Genomic DNA, 18,644 nt, shown 5'->3' on the forward strand with positions numbered 1-18,644 from the left:
TATTATAAGCCAAGAACACAGGCCTAGAAGGTTTCTATCAGGACATATGGCTTTAAAAAACCCTATTAAACAATTTAACTTCTTTGCACTGGAAAACAGACTCACCAGGTATATTTAACATGTACACACACACACACACACACATCTTACAACAAAAATACCTTCTGTGGGGTTGTAATTTCTTATATTACATTGTTGTATGTATTCTAACAAATCCTTTTTTATTTTATTTTTTAACAAGTATTTTTTTTTTAAGATTTTATTTATTTATTTGACAGACAGAGATCACAAGTAAGCAGAGAGGCAGACAGAGAGACAGGAGGAAGGGGGCTCCCTGCTGAGGAGGGAGCCTGATGTGGGGCTTGATCTCAGGACCCTGGGATCATGATTTGAGGCAAAGGCAGAGGCTTTAATCCACTGAGCCACCCAGGCGCCCCTCAAATCCTTTTTTAATGAGTCAGAGGATTTTTAAATATTTAAAACACCTTTAAATATATATTTTTGCTGTTAATTGCTATCTAATCAGTAATGATGTGACCAAACTGTGAACTAGATTCCAGTTTTTTATACATCTTTCACCTTTACATACATCACTCTATGGATTAGCATGATCTTTGTGTATAAACTGGAAAAAAAGGAAATCATATCTATCCCCAAAGATGTTTTGAGATTTATTTTCCTAATGTTTGCAAAACCTATGATTTTGTTGATTGCATGATCTGATTGGCAAAGGATTATTTAGACATATATAATTGTTGTAACACTATTATTTATAAAGAAAATTTGACTTGTTCATTTGTAATTATTTGAATTTCAATTTTCATAGCTCTTTATGTAAGTTGACACATTAGGTCTAAAGTTGTGTAAGTAAAAGCATTGTAAGTGAAGGTGTTTTATTATTAGAACCCCAAATACCATACAATAGTACTATTAATTCATAGCAGTTAGTAATACATGCATTGCATAGAGGTGTTATGATTTTATTTCATTATGTTAATAAATATTTAGTAATTATTAATGAAAGTACTTGCAAATAAGCATTTTAAAGACATCCTAATTGAGTGCATTTAAAAGATTCTGTATCAGCTGTTCTTTTGACCACTTACAGTTTTCCTTTGTTATGTTCTCCATGCATGTTTTAACTTCCTAAGTTTTTTTTCTTTTCTCCCCAGGGTTTTGTCTAGTGTTGTTAAAAGAATGTTTGATCCTGCAGTTGAATTTACAAGCAATAACATATCTAAAATCTTTTATATTTTTAAAACATTATTTAGTATTTTAGTCTTACTTTCTGTGGCTTTAAGCTTTTCATGGGCCTGAACTAATGATCTTAGTCTTTTATTTCCATTCTCCTGTGAGATGATAAAGTTAAGAAATTACTTTCTCTTGTAATATGAGAAATATTATATTAAAAATAAAATGAAGACCACTGCTTATTGTGTAATTTCCTCCAACCAATTATGTGAATCATGGAAGTTATCCAGTAGTATCAAATCATTAGTCTAAACCATCTGTTCCACATCTCTTAGCAATGATGTGTCCTTAACCTACCCTTGGCGATATAATATTAACAGGTTGTGAAAAATCCCCAATTTCTATTCCTATTTTATTTATCCTATTTTGATTTAGTGTCATTATGACCTAGAGTTAATCAGTTTTCTACTCATCTGGCAAACTTAATATCTAATTTGTATTCATCTACTTTTCAGTGTAAAATGCTTCAGTCGTAAGTTTTGTTACTTTATGTCAGCTTAATTAATATATTTTCAATCACATTCTTTGCTTTTCAAAAATTTTATTTTCATATAACCGAGCAACTGCTTCCCCATAAAATGGATGAAAATACAGTATAATAAAGAGAATAGTATATAAAATATAAATGTGAGGAATGGCAAATAATATGTTATTATTACATATTGAACATGGTAAAATATTGCTATTTAAGAGTGGACAATTTTTATCTTTTGATTATGAGATTATTAAAAGTCTTTTTGGGCCTGTTTTCCTGATCAAACATACTTTTTATTTTCTGTTTTTTTAGTCCAATACATTCATGCACACACACATACACATGAACATATACATATCTCCATACATTATGTATGTATGGAACTAGCACATTAGCATTTTTTATATTACATTTGTTTAAAGGGCATTTCTATTTACAGTTGTTTAAAGAAGACATAAAAAATGAGAAAGGACCAGAGCTGTCAAGTCACAACTACATGCATTTAAGGTGTCCAGAATTGTGCTAGTCATTTTTCAGGTTACACAAATAATAGAAAATATTGGTCCCATAATCATAAACATAAGATACACTTTATGTAACATCTAACAGATAGTTCAAAACAGTAGACTGAGTTGTCAGCACCATCTGTACTGTGGGATTTAGAGAAGAGAAATAGTCTCTGAAACCTTTGTGCCTAGCTGGGGGCTTTCTGGCTCTCCTTAATCTGTTCTTAAATATTTCTTACAACTAAAAATAATTGCTTTACTAGCAAGTCCATCCTTCAGAAAGTGTGAAATACTTCTGATACTTGCAAATCTCCTAGTTCCAAATACCACTGTACAGAGTAACATCATTTTGGTGTTGTGGATCGTAAGAGGTGGATTCAGTGTGCTCATTGGCATGAAGACTTGTTTTTCTTCTTCCTTTCTTTTCCTTGCAGATATAAAAGCTATTTAGCATTCCCAGGTAACTTCAGATAAATCCGAGAGAAATTTTGTTTTTCAGAGGACTTAAATGTTGCAGCTTTGGTGAATTTCACTAACCTGGAATGGCTGAAGTGCAAAGCTACTCTAGGGTAGCATTGAAGTTATTTTCAGAAAACTAAACAGATGTTTAGTGTTAATAAGCTGATGAAGGTATTATTTTTGACACTAAATTTTCTGAGCATTGCTATTATTAAATTGTGGTGTGCGATCTTTTTTTCAGGACTGAATTTAAGATAAACCAAGTCTGCTTCTTTTTGAGTAATATGATCACTGACCTGTATTTGTTTGATCACTGGCCCTGTCATAGTTTCGGTTTATAAATAAGCCAGCTTAATATCTTACAATTTTCTTTCTCTCACCATATCCCTTAGTTCCCCAATTTAAAAAATAATATAAAAAATAAAATATTATCAATCTGTCTTTTCCTATTGTCTTCCAAGTTGACAAAAAAATAATCCTGTGTGAAGTCACCTGTGTAATGGGATTGGCTATGCAAATTTGGAGATGAAATGTATACTAGAGTTAAATTGTTCTGCATAATGAAAGAGAGGAATTCAAAGAGCTAATGGAATAAACTTATGGGAGGAAATAGACATCAAAGAAACTAGGCACTTCTCTGTGGAAGGGGAAATGTATGAATGTGTTCTTTAATGAAATCAATAGATGCTGAGTTCTACATTAGCTTGAATATAGGACAAACACGGTGAAAGCAAGTGAATTCAGTAGAGTCAGAAGATAAAGTACACTCAGATCTGGGTTATAGTTAAATTGGTGTGAATGCTCATGTTAATTTTGAAGGCAAGCTGGCATTTATTCATTAACTCATTTATTCATCAAACACATATGGAATGGAAAGGTCTTTAATGTTTCAGACACTGTGCTAAGTACAGTGCTTGTGGTAGCTAACCCAACAGACATCTCAGCAATCAGGCAGCTTGTAACTGAGTAGGAATAGGAGATATTGAACCAAAATCACACAAGTAACTGTAAACTTATATTTTGATAATTGCTATTAAAAAAAGTAGGATGCTGTGAAAACACGTAAGAAAGGAAATTAATTTTGACTGTGGGATCAAGAAAGGCTACCAGAGGAAGGGAGTTAAGTTCACACCTAAAGCACAAGTAAGATTAATCCTGATGAAGATAAGAGAAGAGAATGTTCCCACAATTTATTTTTTAGGATTTGGTACAATAGCAAGGAACAGAAAATCTAAAATATCTTTAAAAGGATTTTTTTCCCCCTCCTACATGAAAAGCTTAGACTAGGCAGTCTAAGGCTGGTAGTACTCATCAGCAAGAGGAATCCAGGATTATTCTATTTTATTGTTCCACTGTGTATGTTCTCTAGTTTCAAGGAAACCTCATGGTTCAACATGACTGTTTCAGCTCCAGCCATTTCATTAGCATCCCCATCAATAGAAAAAGAAAGCAGGGGAAGAAGGACATGTTTCATCACTTTAAGAACACTTCTTTTACCCCAAGGGACTAAGTTAATCACTTGCCCACACCTACCTGTAATGGAGCTTGGGAAAAGTCTTTATTCAAGGTAGGCATATGTCCAACTAAAAGGGTTTGTTATTATAACTATAGAAAAAGAGGGCTAGGTGTTCTGTTTCTAAAGACAAATGGAAGAAGAGAGAATGTATCCTGGGAGACTGTTAGTTGTGAAGTTCATAAGTGAAGTTCTAGGTAGGCAGAAGCTAGATATATTCCAGGAAAGAGACAGTGTAGTGTGTTTAAATGTTATGAGCAAAGGGGAAGAAGAAGGATGGTGGGGGGACAAAACTAGAGGGGCAGGTGAGGGCAAGTCATATCCAGCATTTTGGATGATAAAGAATTTTGCATTTTACTTAAAGAATGATGAAACTTGAATGCTCTTAAGGATGAGGGTAACATGTTCTTTTTTCATATTAAAAAAATAAAAACTTCTCTGTGCACTGTGTGGAGAGTAAGTTAGAGGCAACATTGGCAGTATATACAAAGTTTAAAATGGTTGTGCTTTTTGAAATACAATTACATATTTATGAATTTATCCTAACAAAATCATCAGACAAGTTCAAAATCTGGAAAGATAGGCACTGAGTGCTTACAGTGAGAATGAGGTTAGGAAAACTTCACTTTCTCCTTTAACAACTTTTAATTTTGAATAACTTGTTTTATAATAAGCATGTATTACTTAGAATTTCATTAAAAATCAATAAATCAGCTTCATCTTTTGAAAAACAAAGACAAAAACACTTGGGACTTAGCTGCATAGCTGTCCAGATTGCTGACTCCTATTCCAAATGGTCTTCCTTTGTATGGACCTCCATTTCTGATGGTTGCCTGCCTCCTGGAGTCTGTCTTTCTGTCTGGTCCCTTTGCATTGACAGTTCAATTCGATGTTTGTCCTACTTTTCATTTTGGTTTTTGTACTTCTGGTAGGAAGAACAACAGTCTTGTCTATTCCATCATTCCATTTCCCCACCCATACATTGTTCTCTTATATTCTGGCTAAGTTGAGCACCCCAGGTTTACTCCAGTGACATTTAGACAGGACATAGATATCCTCCGTCTTTGCCCCACCACTGCCATGTTTATAAAGATATCCGTTAGAGAATTGACGGGTGAGGATGTAAAGGGGCTCTGTGGCATCATAACAGGTCCTTAATCCTTCATTTCAATTGCATGGACTTTAGAATTTTAGAGTTAAAAAGTAAAGACCTTCATTTATAAACTATGACAGAAAAAAATTTTCTTTGTGGATATTTTGAACATCTTGAATATCTGTTATCAGGAGTTTGGTTCCATGGTAGAAGAAAGATTATAGCGCCTAGAGTCAGAAGACTTGGATCATAATTTAGTCTCATTTGTAGGATGATCTTGCAAATTAAATAACATTGTAAGAATATCAGCTTCTTCACTTGTCAAACAGGGGAAATCCCAATGCTACTTTATTGGGTTATTCAATATCTGAAACCACTTTTTTTGTTTACTTTCCATTTATTCACATTTCATGGATTATTGCATTTCCTTAAAAACTAATTAATACAAACCGAGGTCGCATTTTCTCACAATTGAAGTATTTTATTTTAAAAATTTTTTAAATATTTTATTTATTTATTTCTCAGAGAGAGAGCACAAGCAGGGGGAACAGCAGGCAGAGGGATAAGCAGACTCCACGCTGAGCAGGGAGCCCAATGGCAGACTTGATCCTAATGTCCTGGGATCATGACCTGAGCCAAAGACAGCCACGCAGGCATCTCAAGTATTTTAGTTTTAGAAAACAATTTCCTGGGGCACCTGGGTGGCTCAGTGGGTTAAGCCTCTGCCTTTGGCTCAGGTCATGATCTCAGGGTCCTGGAATCCAGCCCCGAATCGGGCTCTCTGCTCAGCTGGGAGCCTGCTTCCCCCACACCCCGTCTGCCTGCCTCTCTGCCTGCCTGTGATCTCTGTCTGTCAAATAAATAAATTTTTTAAAAAATCTGAAAACGATTTCCTATGTAAAATAGAAAGCACACAACTTACTTGATTGCTAAGGAGTTTTACATCTGTTATGATTACGTCTGCATCAAGCAGAGTCTGTAGTCCGAACCATGATTACCTCTGGCCGGGAATGCCCAGGTGCTCAGAGCTGGACTGGACTGGCTCCTCCAGGTCGCCTACTGACACTGTGGGACATGACAGTTTCTGCTACAGATTCTCACTTCCAGAATGACAAAGAATACCCAGGGGTTTGGGAGTGAGCCATTGGGTTTGCAAAGCCTTCAAAATGCACCGTGCTTGCATTCTTACTTCAGAAATCAAAGAACTGACAGATGCTCAAAAGCATCTGTTTAACTTCAAAATGAAACCAAAAAGGCTTTCTCAGTGATAACTTGTTCTGAAAGCTATCTTCAGATAGTAGGATAGGATTTTTTTTCCTTTCCCCCAGAACAGGTAGATTCTTTCTGGCATGCGGCATATCAAAAATATGATTTAGAACTGAAATAGTGAAACTATAATCCTTTCAAGAAAGTCAATTCATAAATTCTCAGACTTGTCCTTCCCTGGAAAACATAATCTAAACTGCTTTAAAAACTGGGCACACACATCCACCCTGTAATTCTAAAAATGAAGACAGCACAATGCTCATTTTTTTTTTTTTTGCTTTCTTTAATGTTAGACTGATGTAATTATTTTAGAAGTATTTTTCTTTGAGCTCAAATTTGTCTCCCCATGATATTTATGTATTATGACTTTAGTCCTTTGTGACAATGTAGAACTGGTCCAATCTTTCATCCACATAATTACTATGTATTAACCAAGAAGGTTAATAGGCTTAAATCATGACAATTTAGGTCTATATTTTATGGAAGAATTCCTGGACCTTTAGGAACACAGTTGGGTCTCCAATAAAAAGTTTCAAAGGCATTTGGAATAAAGGAAACTCCCAAGTTTAAGTGTGTTCATGTGGCTTTCTTTTCATAAGAAATTGAAGATTATATTTAGTTTGATAAAAACCTTTCCCAGGCATTTTTAAATTGTAAAGCAGCATGTGGAAATTGTTGTTTTACACCGCTAATTTATATACTGTCTTTAGGGGGCAGTATTAGACCACTGATAAATTTTGTTATTTCTGCTAATGCAGCTGGTAATGGTTAATATAAAATAAAACTAAAGTAACTATAGTGAGATTTACAATGAAATTATATATACCCCTTAATATTAGTAAAATTTTTTAGGTAGTTAAGTGAAAATGATAGTTTGAAATTCATTGATAATTCATTCAATAAATAATTGTTAAATTCTATAATGCATACACATTATAAGAGATACAAATGTGAATAAGACAATGTTTGCTTTCAAATAACTTACAGTTAACTAGGATAAATAAGTTGTGTGTGAGTGTGTGTGTGTATGTACAACTCTTTCAGGATAAAGATAATAAAAATAACTATTTTTCACGTGACAGTCACTATCATGCAATTAATTTTTATCCTTGTACAACCCTGTCAAGTAGGAATTATTATTTTACCTACTTTTCAGATAAAGAAGCTAGGAATAATAAGATTATGCGATTTTCTCTAAGTAGCACAGTTGAAAACAGCAAAGATGTGTTTTAAATATATATATCTATTTGATGTCACATCTGCTTCTCTTTGTCACTATGCCATCCATCATCTCAAGGTCTATGTGAAATACTATAATACTCAAACTCACTCAAAGAGCTACAGACGTTTAGAAGAGAGCCATATCATTTCTGTTTGTGGGAAATCTAAAAAGTGGAATCTGAGCTGTATTTTGAGGAATCAGTGGGCTCATAAGATAATAATAGCTAAAATGGTAGTTAATATGTATTGAAACCTTATTATGTGTCAGGCACTTTATATTCATTACCTTATTTAATTATCAAAAAAATTCCGAGGGAGATTTCTTTTATATTATTTCCATTGAGTAGATAAGGCAAGAGAGGCTGACAATGGTCATATTTGACAAAAATCACGCTAATAAGTAGGCTAATAAGTAGGCAAGCTGAAAATTCAAAACAAATTTTAGAGCCTGAACTCTTTACCAGTACAATATGCTGCATGGAGAAGTAAGATGGAAGGCATGAATAAATGCATCGAACATGATTAGGGTATAGTAGAGGAAGTAAAAGTGTTGAAAAATAGTTTTACCATAGAACCTTGCGGAATTTGGGTATTATTTACCGTACAATGTGAAGTAATTTATGAGCAAAGAAGACACATAAACAGGGTGTTTCTCTGGAGAGAAGATAGAGGAAGTTCCCTGTAAAATTGGATCAAATAATTATAGTACCGTTAACATAAATACAAAAGAACTGATTAATTTGTGAAATGTTAATTCTTACCATGAATGTAATGATTTATGGTGCTATGCCATGTCAACATTGACAGTCAAACAAACTGATCATGAGTTGGTGAAGGAGAGGCCTATTTGGTTATTTTATTCTATTTTGTAGACAGCATTGACCATACACATAGATGCTCTTGCTAGATTAAAGTTTTAGATGCCCCAAGATTTTCTCACCAAGATGTCTGTAGGATGAAAAATCCCTGTGATTTTCACCTTTTGTTACTGATTTCAGAAATGTGTTTTCATGAAAAGATGGGTGACTATGTACAAAATCATAGAAATTTTAGTCATCACAGAGAGCAAATTGTTTTCAGGAGTGTCATCATATAGCAGAAATATATTAACAAATACACTTTTTAAAAAATTTGAACTGCAATTACGTCAGCTTGGTTATTCTTTTTTTATTTTTTATTTTTTTAAATTTAATTTTATTTTTTCAGTGTTCCAATGTTCATTGTTTATGCACCACACCCAGAGCTCCATGCAATACATGCCCTCCTATTTACAGGATATTGTGTTGAATGAGAAACAATGTAACATAGTGGTCAAGGGTGTCAGCTCTGGAGTCAGGCAGTCTGGATTGGAATCCTTTTTCTGCCACTTAACAGCTCTCTGATCTTAGTTTTACTTGACCTCCCTGTGCCTTAGTTTGTGAGAATTAAAATAAAAAGTGTCACATAGTAAATGCTCAATCAGTTATAGCTATTATTATCATTGTATCTTACAGGCTATAACTGCTTATGGGGCTTTTTAAGTTTATGATTTCTCAGTTATTGAAAGTTGATCAAGGGAAATTTAAGATGTGAATGTAGAAAAATAAAGTCTTTTATTTTTTTAAGGATTTCTTTGTTTCAGAGTGTGAGAGAGCACAAGCACAGGGATGGGGGAGGCGCAGGAGGAGAGAGAGAGAGAGAGTCTTCAGTAAGGAGCCACACATGGGCCTAGATACCGTGACCCTGAGATCATGATCTGAGCTGAAATTGAGAGATGAATGCTTAACCGACTGAGCCACCCAGGCACCCTAAAGTCTTATATTTTAAAGTCACAACTTCTGGGGCAGTCAAGGGGGTACCATTTACAATTTAATATATACAGTATTTTCACTAACTTCAATAGTCACAATATGTAAGTATGTGTCCAACACTACCTTCTGAAGACTTTTACCTTTTTTTATAACAAAAAAATCAGTTTGCTGAGCATTCATCAGGTTCTTTGAATATGGAATTTTCATCAGTTTTGGCAAAATTCCTTGCACTGTTACTTTGATGATTTCCTTCTACCTCTACATGGAGCTCTTAATTTGATCCCTGATTTGTTAACTTTTAATTTTTCCTCATCTTTAGTTCTATCTTCTGGGAGATTTCCTCAGATTTATTTTTCACCTTCTATTGGGTTTTAGTTTTAGGTATTTATTTGTTTAATAGCATTCTGTTCTCTTTTCATGGATGCAAGTATCTTCTATTTGTGGATACTATTTATAACTTTTTTCTGTATATTAATTTTTATCTCTGTTAAAGGCTTTCTTCAGATGTGTGATGATGGCTTGGATTCTCGTTCATATTTACCTAAAACTGATTATCTGGGTAGAGATTTTTTGAGAGGTGGGCTTCACAGTAAGAGTTAAGGCATAGGACCCCATCATTTTACTAGGGACTTACAGATCTTTTTTTCTTGGGAGGTCAGTTTCTGCAGAGGGGACTATATTGTCATCTCCCGCCTGGGGGATATAAACCTAGCTGCCGTATTATCTGGGGCAAATGTGGGCAGGCACTGGAATGGGTTGGGAAGCTACAACTACTAGACATTCAATTATTTTCTTTGTTTTTACAGAGACACCCCTCTGTTAACTGTGCATGGAGTTTTAGAATTCCTAATCTCTTTGTTTCAATGCCACCAGAAAATAAACCTCCAATTTTTTTGTCAGTGGTGAAGGTTTAGTTCCTTGGCCAGTTGAGAACGTGGGTCTGAGTCTATCCTGTTGCAGCTCACCTGCACATACATCTTCATGGAAAGTCAGTCTCTCTGATTCTTAAGCCCCTTTGGTGGCACTGAGCCATGAATAAACATGCTGCTTATTTTTCCTCTTGTAGACATTTTGTTTTCAGTTTTCTCAAGTTTGCTAGATCAGGTAATTCGTACCCATTTGTTTATCATTATCTTAAAGTTTTCTTGTTATTACTCATCTGCTAATCTGTTTATCCATTTGTTTATCATTATCTTAAAGTTTTCTTGTTATTACTCCTCTGCTAATCTCTCTCCTGTTGTCCTTGTCCTTATGCATGTTAGACCATTTTTACAAATGGTTCAACACTGAAGTCCTATTGTTAATTTTAAAGTATTATTCCCGTTACACATACGATATAAAATTTTATGAAGTTCATCTTTTTTGAAAAGGAGACATTGTGGAAAAAAATGTGCTTTTAGCAATTCTTATTTCAATAAAGTATTTTCCCTCTATTCCTCTGATTGCATTTAGAAATGATAAGATTTCTCTAGTTTGTTGCTGCTGAGATATTTTCTTGGGTCATTTTCATGTCTATTTTTCATTATGAACTTTGAATCTTAATAGTCTTTCTCACCCAGTTTTTTCACATTCAGTTTTTTTTAAACATTCAACTTAAATTGAGTTATCCAAGTTTTTGTCTTAGTCCCATGGCACAGCCTCATAACTATGGTGAATATTAAGCTGATTTTGCTTGCTAACATACACTATAAGAAAATAATGTAATTTTTAATTGATGTTAAGATATCTAAATAACATTCAGATAATATATTGGTATAATATAAATTTAATTTCAGAGAACTTCATCTACAATAAATTTGTCACCAGGAGAAGTGGAAGATGATGATGATGATGAGAACACTTGTGGGCCCTCAGGACTCTGGGAAGCATTAACTCCTTGTAACGGATGTAGGAACCTTGGCTTCCCCATTCTTGCACAGGTAATGGTTTGCTTTTCTCAAGATGTAGTAAAATATAAAAATACTTGCCCATGTTTTTAAGGAAATCTTTTTTTCTCTCTTCCTGGAAATCTAATAAACATCTTACTCATTTTGTAATTTTTCTTCAGTTAAAGGTCAGTTTATCTAACTTGCTGTACATGTGTGCACACTCAAACATATACTTTATATCATTTTATGTGGTTGTTTTATTTTGATCATGATGCTAGTTCCTGAAAAATTGAGTTGTTTTTGAGATTTTTAATATTTATGATCCAGAAATGGTTCATTTAAAGAATGCTTTTTCAATTACAATTTATATTAAAATAATAGAAAATGATTTTCAAGGAAACATGGAAGGGCTCTTTATAAGCATTGTCACTGATTTTTTTGATTTTTTAGCACAATGAAACATTGTAGAATAATGTTCATCATTGAAATTATGTAGGACAATCCAAAAATGAGACCAAAACTCTAAAATATTGACTATAATTTTGAAACCATCTCACTATTTGTTAAGTCAGTTTTATTCTATTGCATTACCTTCAAATTACCATTGTGTATTTTGGACCACAAGCTTATGGAGGAGTTTCAAAAATAAGTAAAATTATCCAGAGCTGGGAAATTCAATGCCACAATGAAAATATGAAGAAACATTTAATACAAAATCAGTGTAATGGCAAAGGTATGTATGTCTAACTACGTAGTGCATGTGTGGAAAAATAGTCTTGGACAGATAATAATTTGCAGTAATTGTCCAGAATAGCGTTACATCTCAAAAATATTTTGTTTTGCCTCAAGTATGAAGCAATTATGTCTAAGAAAAAAATCACTTTTTCATGTCTTATGTCACAAATTGACCAGAGCCACTCAACTTCCAATATTAATTTATTGTAGAGAAAATCAAATAAACATATACTGCTTAAAGAATCTCTTCACTTTAACGTGAACTATTTTTAGGACTTTAAGACACTATCTTACTTATTACAGAATTGTTATCAATATATACTGGACCATGAGTTCCATAAACATAGAGATTATTGTATTACATCTATTTCTAAGGCCAACATAGTTCTTGGTATATTGTCAATAGTAAGTAGTAGTTGAGTGGAATAATGAACAAATATGTGTATTTGGGAGTTTCATTTCCTCAAAGAGTTTCCTCAAAGAAATATAGATTTTATTCTATTCATATAACCTCATCTGCTTAAGACTTTACTAGTAATCAAATGCTTTTATCTATTTTACTTGTTTTATAAGATAAAGTACTAGGACTCTGAGCCATCAATAATATATGACTATAATTTACTTCTCTACCACCTTCCTAAATATTTACTTTTTTCATTTTATTAGGCTTGGTAGTAGGCTCAGTAGTAACGATTTTGGTTTATAACTTTTTAATACTAGATATTTTTCTTTGGTCATTTTCTGGTGAAGATTGGCAAATAACAATTTTTTAATAGTTACATTTACCACCTTTAATTTCCCCCTTAATTTGTATATGAATGTATTTTGTGTCATTTTTTAAACTATCAAATTCTTTAAACTTCTTCATTTTTTTGTTTGTTTAACTCGCCTCATCTAGAGATAATTCCCACTTCTCTCATTATATTGCACCCTGTTTGATTTGGATTTTCTTCTGAAATCTCTTATTCTGTTGTTCTATTTTTAAGACCATATGACTCAGTTTTGGTATTTTTACATATAATGCAGGAGAAATCATGATTGCATTAATTAGCTGACATTATTGTTTACTATTAAAAATTTATATTTTATAAAAGTATCCTTATTAGTATTTTAATTGTTACTGTATTACATCTATAAGTTATCTGAGATATATTGTTTTTTTTACTCTATTTAATGTAATGAATGAAGAATAGAATTCTTTTATTAATATTTTCATATGGACTTCTACTAAAGTTCTCAATTTGGGGATGGACTCTCCTTTAACATATGTGTGTATACTTAGAATAAAATTTAATACATTTTTTGTGACATTGGAGACATCATATCAAATGTAAATTGGTCCTACAATTTGCAATAGCTTTGAACTTAGAATTTTGTAGGCCAGCTTCAAAATAAGTTTTCTTAAAATTTCATGAATAACAGGATTTTATTTTGAAGTTTCTTTTTTAGATCTGAAATAAAAATCATTAAGCCAACCACTGTGCATATAAGGTCTCAAGAAAAACCATTACCTTACAGTTTGGTATAGGAGCCTTTGTGATCAGTGGAATTAGTATAGTGCTATGCAAACTTCTGTACACTCAGATTTGTTGGATTCAAATAAAATATATTTATTTCACATTTATAACTCCTAATGTAACTGGATCCAACACACATGTATCAGATATCTATATTCAAAGCATAGTGCTAAACTTCAGAAACATGAGGATTATGAAAATTCAGACTTAATTAAAACTATGTGATGTATTACATTTAGAATCTTAGATTTTTTACTTGCAGAATTAGAACACTGGCTGATCTTGTAGATTTTACACTTCTAAGATTATCTAAACCCTAGTTTTTGTCTAGATTTTGAATTGATCCTATATTCTAGTTTTAGCTAATTATTCTGCTTTCCTAGTTTTAATATGGCATTTTATTCTTCCATTGTGACAAGATGTTATTTAGAATTCCAAATATCTACAAAGAAATTTAGAATTTAAATAACATCAGGAAATTAAAATTAAGATTTATACAATATATTGGGTACTTTAGTATCAAAGCAGTTAAATAACATTTAAGTCATGCAAAAAACAAGAATAAAGACTGGGGAAATGAATCCCTTTCTAGAAAGTATAGTTTTTCAACACTCCTGATAATAATATTTTTATAATAAATAATCACCACCATTTGTTTCTGTCCCTGGTGTTATATTTTGGGGATTTTAGAATTTTTTTGGTTAATACATGTAGATGAAAAATGGATGAGGGCCTTTGAGAGTAATCTTTAGCATTTATTCTGTCATCTGTGCATTTATTTATTTATTTATTTATTTTAAAGATTTTATTTATTTATTTGACAGAGAGAGATCACAAGTAGACAGAGGCAGGCAGAGAGAGAGGAAAGCAGGCTCCCTGCTGAGCAGAGAGCCCGATGCGGGACTTGATCCCAGGACCCTGAGATCATGACCTGAGCCGAAGGCAGCGGCTTAACCCACTGAGCCACCCAGGCACCCTCATCTGTGCATTTAATTACAAATATCAAGTTAAGGGAAAGTTAAAGATAGGTCAGAGCCTGATCAGAAATTGCCATTTGTTTTTATTACTACCCTTCCCTGTTAATAGAGCATATGTTATTAGAGCAGAGAATTTGAGTTGAATTGTATTAGGATGGATGATATTGCTTTCCTTCACAGTCTTATATGAGATGTCCACCTCTGCACCACGTGCAGGATAAGACTTTGAAACTCTTTTTTCCTAAAGAGTCAGTCCTGCTGGGTGGAAACCTCTGGCTTCCATCCTGTTCACTCACGTAGCCTTCACTCTGTAAGTTTGTAATGAGGGGGTCCCAATACTGAGTTGTTAGCTGTTTTTGCAATGGGCTTGCCAGTAGTTTCTGCTCTTGGAATCACCATATTTATGCTGCCTTCTGGGAAGAGGTCAGTAGCTCCTACTGATGTGCTAAAAGTAACCTCTGAGTATAAGCAGGGTTTACAGCCCTTGCTAACAACAATATTAAGACATGTCCAATGCTCCCACTATGACCATTCTAGCGGTGCTTCTTCCTGAATCTGTGAAGGCTGCTCCTGTCACCATCCCTGCCCTTTTCTCTGATACTGTAGGCTTTGTGACTGCAGAAGTGTGTGAACTGTTGAATGCAGTTAAGTGTGGGAGGCATGATGAATTCATTCCTCCCCAGCATAACCATAAGAGGTGGTCCCAAACAATTCAGGGTTCATGTGAAGACTCCTGATGTCAACTTGATCTTGATCCCTTCCATAGAAATGAATGACATTTGTCTATGGGAAAGACAAACGAGTGAAATAAAGAAAGTGAGACCTTTTATTCCTATAGCGAAACAATGAGAGCTTATAATAAGATTGAGATCTCAAGTTCAATCTCCTGTTTGTTGGAGGAATCCTTCTCTTCAGTGTTTCCACAATGACCACATGATCATTCCAGTTTTGCTTGGACAATTCCAGTGCCAGCCAGCACATTATTATAATTCATGAATGAATATCCTCATATACTTTTTTTTGTACACTTGTGTTAGTATTTCTGCTGGCTAAGTGGCATGCACTTTAATATTCTGATAGCTACTAACAATGCTCACAAGCACATCCCTGTATATCTGATGTATACAAAATCAGTACATGGTGATCATGGAGAGATATGGTGGGGAGGCTATGGTCAGGATGCCACAGATGGCAGTATAGTATTGGACGTGAAATTAAGAGTTGCTAACAGCTAAGGAAGATCTGAAATATAGCATTGGGGAACACTTTGCAACACCCAGAACTTCCCCAATGAGACATGGCCTCCAAATGGAGGCTCTTTTGGCCCTGAACCCATCTAAATGTAATGAATTTTCTAGGTGAACCTCGGTACCAAAGGCTCTGCAGGACTTTGAGCTGCTCTCCCATAGCACCCTGGCCCCATCTTTTAGAGTATCTGTGAAGACTTACCTCTGGGCTATTGTCCTCTTCTTCAAACCCAGTTATGTCCAGCGTGTCTCCAACCGGGATGGCCTGGGAACCACTGTAAGCCTCTACTGGTGGTCTCAGAATGTAAACAAGGTTTTCCCAGTAAATGAAAAGATCTTTTGTATTAGAAGGAGGACACAGCTGAAGGTAAAAAGAGCGGCCAGTGGCAAGCTTCAGGCGGAGCTGTTGTTTTTTACCATTATGGATGGATATTGTTACAAACTTCAAGGGAAACAGTCTGGTTAGCTCTAAGATCTGTGAAGGCTTGGAACCTTTTTCTTGGGTGGCAGGACCATGTCTGTTATAGTCATCACAGATAGCAGCTGGTCGGGCCAGCAACATGACATCAGGTAGTGTGAGGTGGGGGCTTGTGTGAACAATGCCCACAGTTACCATTCGGGCACGGTTGTGCACGTCGATCACTTCTCCTTTTTTACTGACCTGTATAAAGTCACTCTCAAACATTGGGGCATACTTGAATATCGTATATTCCCCCTTATACAGTTGTTGCTGCAGTTTCCCCATGGAGGTATTAAACGTACCCATTGCGGGGCTGCTTTGGGCTGTGTAATGTGGTAACTTAGATTGATTTTTCATGGCTATCTTTTACCAAGGAAGGACTCCTAGGGGTCCTCCACACTTTACCACACTTGGGAGGGTGTCCTATTTCCCTGGTTTCTCTAGCAGGTGAATTAGCAGTGGTCTTTTGCAGGCTTTTTTTGTCTGAGTAACTGAGAACAGGGTGGGGTTACTGATTACCAGTTGCTCAATGCTAGAGACAATTGCACCTGCACCAGACTGTGCTCTGCCTAGAACATGGAGATATTGGGGTGCACAGTGTTAGGGACCCAGTAGATGACAGGGTGCTCAGATATTGAGTGGAGAAGTCAGGGCCCCAGTAGATGTTACCATGTGCAGATGTAGAGGAGTAGAAGTCAGTGCCCCAGTAGATGTCAAGGTGCACGGACGTTGGGACCCCAGTAGATGCCAGGGTGCACAGATGTGGAGACCCACAGAGGTTGGGGCCCAGTAGATGTTATGGTATGCAGATGTGGAGGAGCAAGAGATCCAGGCCTCAGTAGATGTCAGGGTGCACAGATGTTGAGGTGCTCAGATGTTGGGGTCCCAATAGATGTCAGAGTGTGCAGATGTTGAGGCGTGTAGTTGTTGGTATTCACTTGGAGTGGGGAGGGGACCTCCTCTTGAGCCTGACACACTGGTTCACAGTAGCCTCTGCTTTTTTGGATTCCACAACCTCACTGCCAGTTGTATTTGTACTGCTCCTCTCTTCCCAAACTGAAGCCTCCACCTAGGCTTAAACCACCCCACAGGACCCCTTTTATCCTCTCCTGCCCATTGTGACCTGTGCCCATCACACACCCCTTTGTCTCTGTTGCTCAACAGCCCCTCCCTCAGAGCAGGGGCACTGTCCTCTCCACCGCTCCCTACCCATCCTTACTACTCCGCCCTATCTACCTTAGGTCAGCACAACCCCTTGCCCCAGGGACCCATTGAAGGATGTTAATATATGGGTAAATTGCTTTCCAAAAGGTTTCGGTAAAATTTCTGTTAGGTATGAGTTTAAAATATACACACTCTCTTATCCATTACTTTTAGTTGTAGTCAATTAGAATTAATTGTAGAAATTTATCTTGAGGGGCACCTGGGTGTCTCAGTGGGTTAAGCCTCTGCCTTCTGCTCAGGTCATGATCCCAGGGTCCTGGGATTGAGGCTTGCATCATGCTCTCTGCTCAGCGGGGAGCCTGCTTCCCCCTCTTTCTCTCTCTGCCTGCCTCTCTACCTACTTGTGATCTCTGTCTGTCAAATAAATAAATAAAAATCTTAAAAAAATAAAGAAATTTACCTTGAAGAAAGAATTGGACAAGTTGGTAAATAGGTTAGTATGGGGTATTTATCAAGGTTTATTGTAACAAAAAAAGATCACAAATGAGATTAATATTTTACAATAGGGGTTTGGTTAAATAAATTATGGAGTATTCTGTGATAAAGTACTCTGCAGTCATGAAAATCATTATGTAGTTCCCTATTTGACATGAAAAGATATCCCTGATATTTTTTTTCTTAAAGATAAAGAGCAAAGCATAAAAGATTTCAAACAAGTGTTGTATGTGTGGTTCAGTGTATGTAAGATCATCTGTGTGTGTGTTTGCATGTGAAAGTATGTTCAAAGACATGTTTAAAGTGCTTATCTCTGGGTGATATAACTTTTATTTTCTTTATAATTTCTATTTTTATTAGGATAATTTCTATTAGTGGGAAGAATAAAACTATTTTTATTAGCAATGTCTATTTTTACAGCCATGATACATTTTATGTTTTTATTTATTTATTTATTTATTTATTTTTTTAATTTTATTTTTCATAAACATATAATATCTTTTTATCCCCAGGGGTACAGGTCTGTGAATCGCCAGGTTTACACACTTCACAGCACTCACCATAGCACATACCCTCCCCAATGTCCATAATCCCACCCCCCCCCCAC

The 18,644-nt window shown here is 35.2% G+C and overlaps 2 protein-coding genes across 6 annotated transcripts in view; one reads left to right on the forward strand and one right to left on the reverse strand.

Annotated features, from left to right (window-relative positions):
- The window catches only part of LOC111141988 (ankyrin repeat and sterile alpha motif domain containing 1B), a 1,155,119-nt gene that overhangs the window by 289,260 nt on the left and 847,215 nt on the right, over window positions 1–18,644 (forward strand). For all 5 annotated transcript variants that reach the window (XM_022494890.1, XM_022494891.1, XM_022494892.1 and 2 more), the window contains exon 9: window positions 11,350–11,493. In XM_022494890.1, the coding sequence (XP_022350598.1) occupies window positions 11,350–11,493 (144 nt within the window). The remainder of the gene's footprint in view (window positions 1–11,349; window positions 11,494–18,644) is intronic.
- Window positions 15,341–17,429, reverse strand: LOC111141990 (family with sequence similarity 71 member C). Its single transcript, XM_022494904.1, has 2 exons — window positions 16,121–17,429; window positions 15,341–15,454 (listed from the first exon to the last, which is right to left on the reverse strand). The coding sequence occupies exons 1-2, from the start codon at window positions 16,733–16,735 to the stop codon at window positions 15,341–15,343; spliced, it is 729 nt and encodes a 242-aa protein (XP_022350612.1). The 5' UTR covers window positions 16,736–17,429.

This window comes from Enhydra lutris, unplaced genomic scaffold (assembly GCF_002288905.1).
Source record: "Enhydra lutris kenyoni isolate GAN:26980312 unplaced genomic scaffold, ASM228890v2 scaffoldscaffold7, whole genome shotgun sequence".
Classification (NCBI taxonomy): Eukaryota; Metazoa; Chordata; class Mammalia; order Carnivora; family Mustelidae; genus Enhydra; species Enhydra lutris.

Excerpts from the sequence above, each read along its gene's own strand:
- LOC111141990 (XM_022494904.1), bottom strand. The coding sequence starts at position 16,735 with ATGAAAAATCAATCTAAGTTACCACATTACACAGCCCAAAGCAGCCCC. Across the intron at positions 15,455-16,120 it reads AAGAGGACAATAGCCCAGAG|ACAAATGTCATTCATTTCTA; the intron begins GTAAGTCTTCAC and ends TCTTTCCCATAG.